Source organism: Primulina huaijiensis, chromosome 6 (assembly GCF_012295235.1).
Source record: "Primulina huaijiensis isolate GDHJ02 chromosome 6, ASM1229523v2, whole genome shotgun sequence".
NCBI classification, from domain to species: Eukaryota; Viridiplantae; Streptophyta; class Magnoliopsida; order Lamiales; family Gesneriaceae; genus Primulina; species Primulina huaijiensis.
In genome coordinates this window covers 22,165,022-22,178,660 of record NC_133311.1, presented here as the reverse complement: position 1 = coordinate 22,178,660, position 13,639 = coordinate 22,165,022, and the positions used below count along the sequence as shown (strand labels likewise).

General features: G+C 33.2%; 1 protein-coding gene across 6 annotated transcripts; it reads left to right on the top strand.

Annotated features, from left to right (window-relative positions):
• Positions 1-352: 352 nt before the first annotated feature.
• On the top strand, positions 353-12,832 carry LOC140978365 (probable serine/threonine-protein kinase SIS8). 6 transcript variants are annotated; one of them, XM_073443326.1, is made up of 13 exons: positions 354-1,399; positions 2,475-2,912; positions 3,710-3,810; positions 4,242-5,389; positions 5,507-5,547; positions 6,329-6,397; positions 6,817-6,917; positions 9,860-9,938; positions 10,037-10,135; positions 10,211-10,279; positions 11,498-11,547; positions 11,641-11,817; positions 12,383-12,832. In XM_073443326.1, exons 1-13 carry the CDS (start codon positions 917-919, stop codon positions 12,471-12,473), a joined length of 2,946 nt encoding a protein of 981 aa, XP_073299427.1. In that variant the 5' UTR covers positions 354-916; the 3' UTR covers positions 12,474-12,832. The 6 variants fall into 6 exon arrangements, with proteins under 6 accessions (XP_073299429.1, XP_073299427.1, XP_073299426.1 ...); XM_073443325.1 differs by having other exon boundaries at positions 4,242-5,407; XM_073443330.1 differs by having other exon boundaries at positions 1,162-1,399; positions 2,729-2,912; positions 4,242-5,407.
• Positions 12,833-13,639: the final 807 nt, after the last annotated feature.

Genomic DNA, 13,639 nt, shown 5'->3' with positions numbered 1-13,639 from the left:
TATAAAAATAAATAAGAAATTTGTAGATAAACTTTGCTTTTCTAATTATTTTAATTAATCTATGTGAAAAAATATAAACTTATATGAAACGAGTAGGTCTCATACTAAACAATCCCTAACTTGGTCACTTGCCTATTGTTTTTGCGTTATCTTTGCTCTTTTTCTCAAAATCAACCAATCATAGCTTAACTCTTTTATTCAAACAGGCCTTCACCGCTCTATCATTTGCTCAAATTTGATGACAATCTATTTTAAACAATTTATAAAACATTTTTTAATAATTTATTAGATGCTTTTAAAAAAATAGATTAAACTTAATTAAGAAAGATAATATATATCACCACCGTGGAATTACCTTTGACTCACAGACACCATTTCCTTTACCAGTCCACCTTACTGGCTGGTTGATTCATTCGTCATTCTTTGTTTCAATTGTCCAACACAGTGGCGATCTTTATGTAGCAAAGTATATCCCGATTTCTATTGCCCGAATGCGATTCTTTTGTTTGCAAGATTTGAGGAGACATACCTTTTCTTGTGTTGTTTTGAGAATTTTTATGGGTTCTTCTGCTAGAAGTTTATCTAAAGGTGTTTTCTTGCAGTTGGGCTTCTAGGTATTGTTGGACAGAAGCTAATTTGGCTGGGTTTTTTCTCCGTATTGGTGGGTCTTTTTTGTTTGGATTCCTAGAGTATCGAACTTAAGGATTTCTGCTGAAGGAGCTCAATAATTGTTTTTTATTTTTGTTCTGGACTATTGTTAATAGTGATTCATGATTGGAGAGGAAAGATATGAAAATGTTTTTGAAGGTTCTTGGCGTATTTACCCACAGCGAGTTTTGCCGAGGGAGCTTAATGTTTTTGTTTCTTGTTCTTCTCAACCAGTTTTGAGAGTGATTCATGATTAGGATGAGAAGATATGAAAAGTTTTCTGAAGAAACTTCACATAGGATTTAACCACTCTGCAGACTCCGAAGGTTCTTTCTCATCGTCTAAGAGTAATAATAGGTTGTCCAGCGATGGTTCTCCAACTGGGAGGCATTCATACTCTAAATCTGAGAATAGACCATTTTCAAACATTTCAGGATGGTTAAATTCTGCAACAGATAAGAATAGTCACAGTCCATCGTCGTCTTCCAATGCGAAGAGCCAAGAAAGAAAGGAAGTTATTGATCCTGTGGGCAGTAGTAGCTTGGATGCTGCTCTGGGTGCAGCGAGGGCTGATTCAGGATCAAGTAACTTGAGGGATCCCGATATTGAGGAATATCAGATACAATTAGCTTTGGAGTTGAGTGCAAAGGAGGATCCCGAGGCAGTTCAAATTGAAGCTGTAAAGCAGATAAGTTTAGGCACTTTTCCTGATGAAAATACTCCAGCTGAAGTTGCTGCATACCGTTACTGGGTGAGGGCTTAAAAACGTGTCCTGCGGTGGTTTTCATCTGCTTGTCTTTTTGTTGCTTGATTATAGTTATTATCATCAAATGTTATAGCAGAATAACGTTATGCATCAACATCTTAGTACATGATGGCGAGTTAAGTGAAAATTTTGCATCCATTCTCAATTATGCTTGGATCCAAATTCCAAATATTCAACATCGTTTGAAATCATCGACCGTGTGAGTGTCAGTTAGTTCCATTTCTGTTGTGTGGACGGAAGTTCCTAGTCCACAGTTAGTCTTTTGCATTATATATATATATATTTGCGTGTGTGTGTGTATTTTGAGCATGAAAAGAAACATCATTAACTATCAATCCATTCTTCCTTTAACTTTTATGTTTGATGGTAGGAATAATGATTTTGAGAATAATTATGTAATCAAACTTGATACTAGTTTGTCATATTGGTGTGGTGAAACTGAATTTAGATATAGGAATTGGAAATTATGACAACATATGTGCTACATACAAATTTTAATTGTTTTGTGTTCAATTGCTGAAATCCTCTGGTCATCCTGTGTTTCTTCACTGTGCTGAAACTTGCAAATTATAAAAATCTAACCATATCTTTTTTTCCTGTGGGTACTAACACTGGTTTAAAGTTAACTTGGTTGTAATTGTTTGTCAAGAAAGGCCCTAGGTTTTTCAGTTTAAAAAATTTTCGGAACCATCATTCAGGCAATTGGATCGTCTCCCCATGGTCCTCAAGACTTTGGACTACATAATGTCTTAGTTATAATGTCAAGCGTCTCTCCCAATGGTGTGCTATCCTTGTATCTTCGTCCTGTCTCTTAGTAGTTGACAGTATAGAAATCTGAAAAACATGATGACCCATCTTCGTCATAATGTATGAATTGCTTTTTTTCCACTTGAAGTCATTGGAACGAATCATTATAATTTTTTCCATTTGCAGATATGAGATCATTTCACATGTTTCTGTATTCTTTATTGACATAAAAAATAATAATATTCCCATGCATGATCCACTTAATGTCCTTTTCTAACATATCTCATATTCTAGATTTAACTATTATTCACAGAACTACAATGCTCTTAGCTATGACGACAAGATTCTGGATGGTTTCTACGATCTATATGGCATTTTAAATGAGTCCACATCGTCGAGAATGCCTTCCCTAGTTGATCTGCAAGGAGCACCTATGTCTGATGATATAAGTTGGGAAGCAATTCTAGTAAATAAAGCAGCCGATCCCAAGTTGTTGAGGCTTGAGCGGGAAGCATTGGAGTTGGCTTCTAAAGTATGTCCTGACCAGGGAATTGTTTTTACTTGCAGTATGGTGCAGAAGCTTGCTACAATAGTTTCTGAGCACATGGGGGGGGCAGTTAGTGATCCCGACAAGATGTTGATTGCATGGAGAAATATAAGCCATGGCTTGAAAGCAACCCACAGGAGCATGGTTTTACCTATTGGTTCTTTGACAATTGGTCTGGCTCGTCATCGAGCACTGTTGTTTAAGGTATTAAATACTTCTCGATGAGAATATTTTCATGAAACAATATGCAAGTCATTTCTTCAACCCATTTTATTGTCTTGTTTGGGCATTCTTAGTATAGTTTGTGGTTTTTCCCGAAATGGAGAGTGAATGAAGAATGAAAACAAAAATACCTTTATTTTTCATTCTTTTATTTTTAATTTCATATATTTTTTCAAATTGGAGCAGAGGTAATAGTATTTTACAATTTAGTACCCCTCAGAAGCTTCGGTGTCATGAAAGATAAAGTGACATGTTGCCCCCGGCATCTCTAGAAATTGGACCTCTTTCCTTTTTTAATGCTCTTTTTATTCTTTACCAATTGATGAGAAGATCAAGCTGTTTCTTTGGAGACCATGTAAAGGTTTCCTAGATCAGCTTGACCTAAACAATATCTCTAGAACTTCGGTTTTCATTTGTTTTTTCCTCCAATTGTGGGAAGGTAAGTTGGATTTCTCCTTCTATTATTCCCATTTTCTGTCTTACACAGTGATGAATATCATCTCTTCTTCCCTTTAGTGTTATTACATAAGTTTTACCTGTTTAGGAGCATAATAAACCAATTATTTTCACTAGTTGCTAAATGGCTTCATTAGGTGTTGTACATCCTTGTGGTGACCTGACATGTCAATATGCTTCATTATTAGTTTCCATTTACTAACTTGAATTCTGCACTGAGAAGTCTGCTTTCATTCATACGTATTTGTCCTTGCTATTCAGGGATTTAGTTATAGATTTGAATTCTTCATTCAGCCCTCTGTCTATCTGGCATTATGATGTAGGTTTTGGCAGATAGTTTGGGCATCCGTTGCCGCTTGGTCAAGGGACTGGAATTTGCAGGTTCTGCTGATGTGGCAATGAGCATTGTAGAAATTGATGGGAGGCAAGCACTAATTGACAGATTTCATCTATCCTTTTAACTGAAATGTTGGTTTTATGTTATTCCTTCTTTTCTCCTACCTGCACTTATCTCTTTTTATATCTTTAGACTTATTGAATTATCTCCTTGTTTCATATGAGAATGTTAAGTTCAGATACTAAATGAAATATTGAATTATAATATGTAGTTAAGCTGTAGAATGTCTTGACTCTAATTAGCTGTCAGAGTTCTTAAGGTGGCCGTGAGTTTTATTTGACATCATTTTTCTTGAACATCATTGATTTTACTGCTCAATTTTTAACTGTCTTGATTAAATCTTTGTTTCTAACAATATACTGTTGCATATCAAATTTCTTTAATGTTACGAACGATCCTTTTGCGATATATTACTTCTCCCGCATTCCTCTTTATGATACAAAGTGAATATGCTTCAGGGAATACATTGTTGACTTAATGGCGGACCCTGGTACACTCATTCCATCTGATGCCTTAGGGGTGAACATGGGCCTTGAGGGCTCTTTTCACGTGGCTTCATCGAGTGGTGGAGTATCCAGTTTATTAGAAGAGCAACAAGAGTTTTCAACTATGGATAAGAAAAACATATTTGGAGAGAATGTTCCAATGGAAAAGGAATCTACGTTGAAAGCTCAGGAAGGGTCCAAACACAACGATAATAGTTCAAAAATACCTTTCTTTGTAAAGGAATCATCAAGGGAAATCCAAACCAGGTCTAATCATCCTTATGCACATGCAAGATCACCTTCATGGACCAAAGGCGTGAGCTCTTCAACTGTCAGAAGAATGAAAGCAAAGGATGTGTCACAATTAGTGAGTGATGCTGCCAAAGAAAATCCCCAGTTAGTTCAGAAGCTCCATGACGTTCTTCTTGAAAGTGGTGTTGTTGCACCTCCAAACTTGTTCACTGAAATCGACTCAGACCAGTTAGATGTGCAACTGGTGGACATCAAGCCCATGACACAAGGAAAAGAAAAAGGAGGAAGTGATGGAAAAATTAAAGCTAAGGGTCACACTAACTTAGATCGAAGTTCTCTACCTCCACTGCCACATCATGGGTTTCGTAATAGAGGCAATTCAGATACTCCTTTGGAGGAGCAGTCTGAACTGAAAGTAATTACGGGGCGTCCTAGTTCATCAGAGTGCGAAATAGATCCTGTAAAGTACAAAAACAATGTTCCTGTGGCCGCCGCAGCTGCTGCTGCTGCAGTTGCCTCTTCAATGGTAGCTGCGGCTGTAAAGGCAAGTGATTCAAAACTTCAAATTCCTGTAGCAGCAACAACTGCAGCAGTTAGTAAGCAATATGAGGTGTTGGAATCAACTGTTCTTTCGCCAGATAGTCCTTTTGCCATTGTTAATCAAGCAGAGTGTGTAAGAAGTGATGGAGACGTAGATGTAGCTGTTTCTGAACAACGAAGAAGTGACAGCCATGAACGCGAGGGTCTAGGGCAAAATTCGAAGGGAGAGAGAATATCAGACAGGTCAGCGGGTAACGAAAGTTCTAAATCTGATGTAACACTTGATGATGTCGCTGATTGTGAAATCCCATGGGAGGATATCTCCTTGGGTGAGCGCATCGGGCTTGGTACTAATCTTGAATTATACTCAGCCATATATATATTCGTTTGGATCAGTTGATTCCAACTCGAAGCACAAATTTTTAATTTGGCATTTCTTATTGCAGGATCTTATGGTGAAGTCTACCGTGGAGATTGGCATGAAACTGTGAGTTTCTGAAAGTCTTGTAGTAGCTGGGGACGTTTATTGTTGTTGTTCATAACATGGTATATAAAACATGTGAAGTAGCCGCCGCATATATATCATGCAGTTGAACTTTAGTTGTGTGCAGGAAGGATGTCTAACCACAACAAATTTCTTACTTTTTTCATCTCATTACAAATTGAAATTCGTACAAGTGTTTAATTGGTGAACAAAACTCGTGGTGTTTAACTAAAAAAGTGTTCTCTTTTCATTGCCTTGTTTGGATTCTTAATTTCTGTGTGCCAAAATAAAATGTTAGTGATAGGCAATCAACAAACTCAAAATTCCTCATTTATTTGGGGCATGCGTTTTTTTTTTTATATAAAAATAGGCTTGTGTTCTCTATTGGACACAGAGACAGGGTTTTTATCTATAAATAAATATTGATTCAGGAGCACCTATTGCCGTGAGGATCTTGTCAGTGCCACAAAATCATCTCTCAAATACTTGAATCATTCTGTTCTTGTTTTGTATGCCATGTGTACTTCTATCTTGCCAGCATTTTCTAGACCAAGCAAGACAATTGTCCACTTTCCAGTTATCAGCATGATCCCTCTAAAAAATACTTAATGTTCATGCTCCTCAAAATTGAGAATGAGGAATCAAAAGATTTTCTACATGTTAGACATTTACTTCTGTGATAGTAGTTGTTTGTATGTGTATTTATTCTTGTTCCATATGGCTGTAATTTTTTTCAGATGATGATCTTCAGTAAAGAATAAATATAACTTGATTCCGCTTTTAGGAAGTTGCTGTCAAAAAATTTCTTGACCAAGCTATTACTGGAGAATTTCTGGAGGAATTTAAAAGTGAGGTAAATAAGATACTTTTGAAGTACATTTGTATACTACGTTCTAATGGCACATACAAACTTTCTTTCAATTTTTTTTAATTTTTTTGCAAAAAAATTGGGTCTGACGAGGGGTTGAGAAATCTCCAGTACGTATTCTCGTTGGATCTCATGATTTTCATAGCCATTGAAGGGATGCTTTCTCTATGATCGATCATCTGACATTATAGAATGATCGTCCAATCAATTGAATGATTAATTACACAATTTGAATGTCCTTGAAAATTTGTTTAGCAGAATTTTCAGCAGTTGTTACTCAACTTGCTCAATTGTTTCATTGCCAGAACTTTCACGTCCCTGCCACATCCTATTTTCTTTTATTTAACAAATTATTTTGCATGCTGTTTACCGTCTGACATGCATTATTTGCTTGATTTTGCAAGATTCGAATAATGAAAAGGCTCAGGCATCCGAATGTAGTTCTCTTCATGGGAGCTGTTACTCGTCCCCCTAATCTTTCAATTGTGACTGAATTTCTTCCTAGGTATGCTGAAATCCTTTTAAGTTCTTGACTTTTACGGTCCATGTGGTTCACTTGCTTATGATAGTAGTATATTATTCGGCAGACAACTATCTGTAGAAAATGCTTGATAGCCTTGGAAGTACTCGAGCTTCATTTTAATTTTAACCTTTATATGTCGCCTTTTCCTCTACCTGTATTAAGATACTAGCATGAAAGCACATGGGAATGCACGTGAATCCATATTCTATATAACCAAAAATTAAATTAATAATAAAAATATTTTTTTACTTATTTCATAACGTGATCCAATCTATCAAACAATATTTGTTATGAAAAAAATAGATCCAAACAAATGATAAGAATTAGAAACAAGGATTTGTCATATTAAGTACTAAATTGAACTAATAGAACAGTACAAATACTATGATATGAATGAATTTGAATTGATTAAGCAATATAAGAGTGTAAATATAGTGATATGAATGTATTTTAATTAATTAAACAATATAAGAGTGTAAGAAAACATTTTGTTATATGATATTGATATTTTTCTACTTATTACATCAATTAATTGACACATATGCTCCTCAAATTAAAAACATTACACCTTGAAGATCTAAAATAGTACTTAATTATAATTTTTGGAATAACTAAGAACATGTGACAACAATTGTTTATGATATGTTATATTCTAAAGTATAACCACATGAATATTGTAAATTCGAAATCTTTCAAAACCTGCTTTTTGTGTTAGTCAATGAGTTATATAAAAAAATAATAAAACATTATATTAGTCAAGAAAGCTTATGAACATAAATTTTATTTTGAGGAAAAAACAATAATATATTTAGATATAAGAATTGAAAATAAACTAAAAATAATATTCCATTAACTCTTTTCATGTCCAAGATATATTTGCTTATAGCAGTGAATTAAGAAAATTTCATTTCCTACAATTTTACCAAACGGAGATTCATTTCTTAAATTAATAATTTAAATCATCTTATTATTTTATGCAAGTTAATTGAGTTGAATGATAAATAAACGTTATAAATTTTTACTTTTAGTTGACTTGAATGATGCATAGATGTTACAAATACCTAACTATTCTAACAATTATATCTATTCATCTTATTTTTATATTGTGATGTTTATTGAAATTCCATTATTTTATTTCAAAAAAGAGAATAAAATAACCCCACTCTAAATTAATCTCCAGTTTCAGGTATCATCATAATCATTATCTTTCATTTTTTCAAAATTATGTTTGCTAAAGTTTGAAGCTATTAACAAAAAATTTGAAATGGTGAGATATGAGCTAATAAGTAATAATGGATAGTAACAACAATAGATAATTAATTATTATTAATCATTAATCAGGATAGTCAAATTGCGACTCATGATCATGAGAAAATATTTGAGAGGTGTCAGATGAATAATGATGATGACATATTTTCAGTTTTCTAATTTTTTTTTGCATTTTCTAATTTATTATATCATATTGTTCAAATGAATCACAATGATATAAATTTGGAATTTTAACATAAAAAGGTATATAGAAAATTAATTTTGTACTATTTTTCCCTCTCACTTAAATTCTAATTTGCATATATGAATTGCACAACTGGTGATTCTCATCGCACCGTCATAACTTCCAACTTAGTAATGATAACACTATATTAAGAATTATTTGTGGGAATATATTGCTCTTATTCCTTTTGGACTCATTTGTATATTTTTTTAAAACAATTTCATAATAATCTTATCTATATACCATTAGATTCTAACATTTATTTTGGCATAAAATAGATATCGTCGTTCATTTTTGTAGAAAATAAGCCGAAAAATTATCATTGATGATTTTTGTGAACTTCAGATAATATATTTTATACCTTTATTATTATTTAAAAATATCACTAAGAACTTGAGATTTTATCAATAAACTCTTCAATTGTTTTGCATTTGTATAAATTTATATCGTTTTAATAATTGTTGTTATTTACATTTACATTTATGTTATAAATAAAGTTGAAACTTGTTTTCTTGTGGCTAAAATAGGAAAAAAATCGGAAATTATGTTTATTTATTAATTATTAAATTTCTTAACCATTATTGCTCATTATGTATTAACCGGTTTGACATGGTCAACAATAGAAAAACCATAATTCTATTTAGAGGGGCAATAATGTTTTATCGTGTATGTCAAAATATCAATGTAATGTCTAATATTTTACACAAACTCTTCAACTTCTTTGTAGTTTGTATACCTTTATATCGTCTTAATAATAATAATTATTTATATTATAAATAAAGTTGAAAACTTGTTTTCTTGTGGCTAAAATGGAAAAAATTTGGAAATTAAGGTTATTTATTAATTATTAAATTTCTCAAGAATCATTGCTCATTATTTATCAACCGGTTTGACATGGTCAACAATTGAAAAACCATAATTGCATTTAAAGGGACAATGATGTTTTCCCATGTATGCTCTTAGCACATAAATGTATTTAAAAAAATATAAATGTAATGTCTAATGTTTTACACATATGGAGGGCGAGTTTGGTCAATTCACAATTGGAAAACATCATTTTACACATATAGAGGGCTAGTTTGGCCAATTCACAATTGTAAAATATTGTCTTCATCCACACTTTTATAGGTTTTAAATTAAATTTAAATGGTCAACAATTGAAAAACCATGATTCCATTCAAAAGGCAATGATGTTTTACCATGTATGTCCCTAGTACGTAAATATTTTTACAAAAATATTAATATAATGTACAATGTTTTACACATAAGGAGGGCTAGTTTGGTCAATTCACGATTAGAAAACATTGTCCTCGGTCCACACTTTTACTGGAATATNTATTTATATATATTTTCGTGTGTTGCAATTATTGAGTGGAGGAGTTTCACCATGTCTCTGATTTGGGCCATAAATTAAAGCAGTTTTTGTTTACAGAGGTAGTTTGTACCGATTGATCCATCGTCCAAACAATCAACTTGATGAACGCAGACGGTTAAGGATGGCTCTTGATACGGTATGTTTGCATTTTATTCTTTAAATTCTTTACCTTTTGTCTTCTACTTTGTGAGTAAATTTTGTTGTACATATGAGATATATATTTTTATATTGCAGGCTCGAGGAATGAATTATTTGCACAATTGCACACCGGTGATAGTTCATCGCGATTTGAAATCCCCAAACCTTCTTGTTGATAAGAACTGGGTTGTAAAGGTGACTTTCAATTAGCTGACGATTGAGCCTGTCATTTTTCACTTATATGCATCATGTATGCTTTTCTTCTTTTAGGTATGTGATTTTGGATTGTCAAGAATGAAGCACAGTACTTATCTTTCTTCAAGGTCAACTGCTGGGACGGTGAGCTAAAATTCATCTTTCGTTATGTTCATTCATCTGTCTGATGGCTGATGCGTCCCTTGTAGAAATTATACTTTCTGTTTGTATAATGGGCTCTGATTTGTCTGGTTGCTGATGCATCACTTTTAGAAATTTTACTTTTTCCGCCTCTAGTACTAAGACTTCAATTTTCTTCTCTGGATTTCTTTCGTTGCTGCTTAGCACCTGATTTAGGTTTTTTATTGTCTAAATGTTATGACATGTTGCAGTGCTCGATATATGTTTCTACACATAACTTACGTGATGTCATTTGCCTCGACACCCTGTATATCTAATCATGCAAATGGTTAGTTTCTGAGATCAATTGCTAAAATAGATGATCATGCATCATAAATGTCCATTATATTTTTCCGTCTAGGTGTATGCTCGTGTGTTACCTATTCCTTCATGAAATAGCATAATGATCCAATCATGCCGATGTCTAATTTTTGTTGCGTCATTTGATCATCAGCCATTCGGTAGATGATAACTCAATTGCTGGTTGTCCTATTACTCTCAAGCCTTTGGAGATCTTTGATTTCCAAGTTTTGCCTTAAAAAAGGTGGTTTGCCGTGATCTATGGCTCAAAAATAAATTCCAATTACTGTGCCAACGTCTGTTGAAAGAATACTATCACCTTTCATCGGCTTAATTTTTGCATCCTACCTCCAATTTACCTTCAGTCTTGTGGAATCTGTGTTTCTCTGAAATTAAAAGTGATGAACTAGTTTTCAGGATTTTTTTTTGCTTATCTGATATAGATAGTTGAAGTACAGGTTGAAGAATAAAAAATGGGACACCAGTGATGGATCTGTGTTATCCTTTATTTTCTTTAGCGCATATGATTGATTCATCCGACAATAAATTTGGACTAATTTTCTGTTGTGTTACTAAACTTGTATTTATTTACTCATTTGCTAAAATCTATGTTTATTTGCCTTGACAGTTGATCTTAAATTCAATGTTTTTATCATGCAACCTAACGACCGCATTTTAGTTATTTATTTTTGCAACTTACCTTGCCTTCTCATTGTTTGAAGAATGTTTTTATCATGCAACCTAACGACCGCATTTTAGTTATTTATTTTTGCAACTTACCTTGCCTTCTCATTGTTTGAAGAATCTCTCTGAAGTTAAATCTTAATCTTCAAGTTTTGATCGTGAGACCCTGATTATCATCTTATATTTACCTTTCTTCAGGCAGAGTGGATGGCACCAGAAGTTCTAAGAAATGAACCATCAAATGAGAAGTATGCCTTCTGCTTATTAGTCATGGAGTTCATACATAAGCCGATTATAAAATAAATTTAGCCTGATTTGTTATTTGATTGATTCGAATACAGATGTGATGTTTTTAGCTTTGGTGTCATACTATGGGAGCTTTGCACTTTGCAACAACCTTGGGGAGGAATGAACCCAATGCAAGTTGTTGGTGCTGTTGGGTTTCAGCATCGTCGTCTTGACATTCCAGATAACATGGATCCAGTAATTTCTGATATAATCACTAAATGCTGGCAAACGTAAGTGACTTACTCCCTTTCCTTTAAGTTTGTTCATGACAAATATTAATAGTGAATTCTCACCAATGGAGTTAATTGGAAGATTTTTGTCAAATTCATCTTTAACATTTAAATTATTCCATTCGGTTCAAACTCGGCCTTATTGATTTGCCCCCATCAAGAATTTAGAACCGATCAATTTGAAACCATCCAATTCAATTTGGATCCATCGCTTTCAATGCTTTGTTTCTGCGATTACATTTGGCAAGGAAAAATGACCACATGTACAAAAATGGTTGTTTATTATGTTTGCTTGAATATGCTATTATATAGTTTAAATAACTCAATTCGGCTTGAATGGCTGGTTAAACTATTTCGAGATGTCCTTCAGACATTAATTTATTCTAGACCCAGGTTTGTTTGGTGGTCAAGCTACCCACCCTTGGAAGGGATCATTCGGTGTTTTGATTTAAGAATGTCATGTAATTTACTAATTCTATGTTCGACCTTGAACCGAGATTTTGGGATTATTGGAGTAGTTCTGTACAGAAAAGCGAAGCTAACCATTCCTTGTTGAAAATTGTAGAGATCCAAGGTTACGGCCATCATTTACTGAAATTATGGCCGCACTCAAACCTCTTCAGAAGCCTATTACCAGCAAGCAGCAGGGGGTTTAAGGAAAAAAGGTTGGTCTGCATCAAATTTTACGAAACATAATGTGATCACACAAGCTGTCTTGAAATGAAGGCATGACACATAATGGTATTGGATCATTGTTGAAAGAGTTCAAGAAAAGATCTCGATACAGAACACATTTGAATGAATCTGAACATATACATTTTCCTTTGTTCTTGACTTGTTTCCTTGCTTTTCTTGGCACCAAGTAAAATTGTGCTGTGTGTATGTTTATGTTCATATGAATTTACTGTAATCAATGCCTGATTGTAAAAGAACTATTTTGGCAGCTTAGGGAAAAAAAAGAAGCTTTTTTACTGGTTAGATTGGTAGTGGAAGTGGCTTTGGTTTTCTTTCTTGATTTTTTGGGTATAGTTTGGTGTCAATGTGTAATTTGTTTATTCTGACCCTGTTGTAGTTAACAGGTTGAAAAAATAAAATTGTGCGTTGTATGTTGAAATTTCAAAATAAAGATTAGATTTTTTTTTTGTGGATGTAAATTTTGGGAAAGGAATTCAAAGTCAAATACCACGTCCTGTTCCGTTTCGAAGCGTGAAGTCTCTTGCTAGACAGAGTCTGACATCAACTTTAAACAAAGGTCGTGCAATTCGAGGTAAATAGTAAAGTTTGTCAGCAAGGAAATCAAAATTTGAAAATAATGAGTGGCATTTTCGGATTGAGTCTATGTGGGGAGTTGAAGCCCCCCTTTTATCTAACTTAAAAATTAAAAAAATGCGTATGAATTTATATATATTTTTGTTTTTTAATTAAAGTGTTGAAGAATTTATATATTTTTTGTTTTTAATTTAAATAAAATGTTCGATCAATTTATTTTATATAAAATAAAAATTAAGAGTCGCTTTGTTTTTGTCTGTGAATGCACTTCCCCTTCTTTTTAAAAAAAATATGCATCCAATTTCATGGAATTTTTGGATTTTCTTTTTGCACAAATTTTTTAAAAAAATTAGAATTTGTTTTCTGAATTTTTTTTAAATTTATCAACAGAGCTCGTGAATTATAAATTCTAAATGAATCACTCATGGATATTGATAATTTATGTTTTATAATTGAGTTTTTCTTTTTTTTTTTTTGAATTCTAATCGGGATTTGGAAACATACATGGGTTGCAAGCACGGACATTTTTTTTAAATTATTCATAAAAAAACAT

Bases quoted from the DNA above. Each gene is read 5' to 3' on its own strand.
- LOC140978365 (XM_073443325.1), top strand. From the start codon at position 917: ATGAAAAGTTTTCTGAAGAAACTTCACATAGGATTTAACCACTCTGCA. The intron at 2,913-3,709 runs GTATTAAATACT...ATTATGATGTAG, and splicing joins ATCGAGCACTGTTGTTTAAG to GTTTTGGCAGATAGTTTGGG. The intron at 10,280-11,497 runs GTGAGCTAAAAT...ACCTTTCTTCAG, and splicing joins CAAGGTCAACTGCTGGGACG to GCAGAGTGGATGGCACCAGA.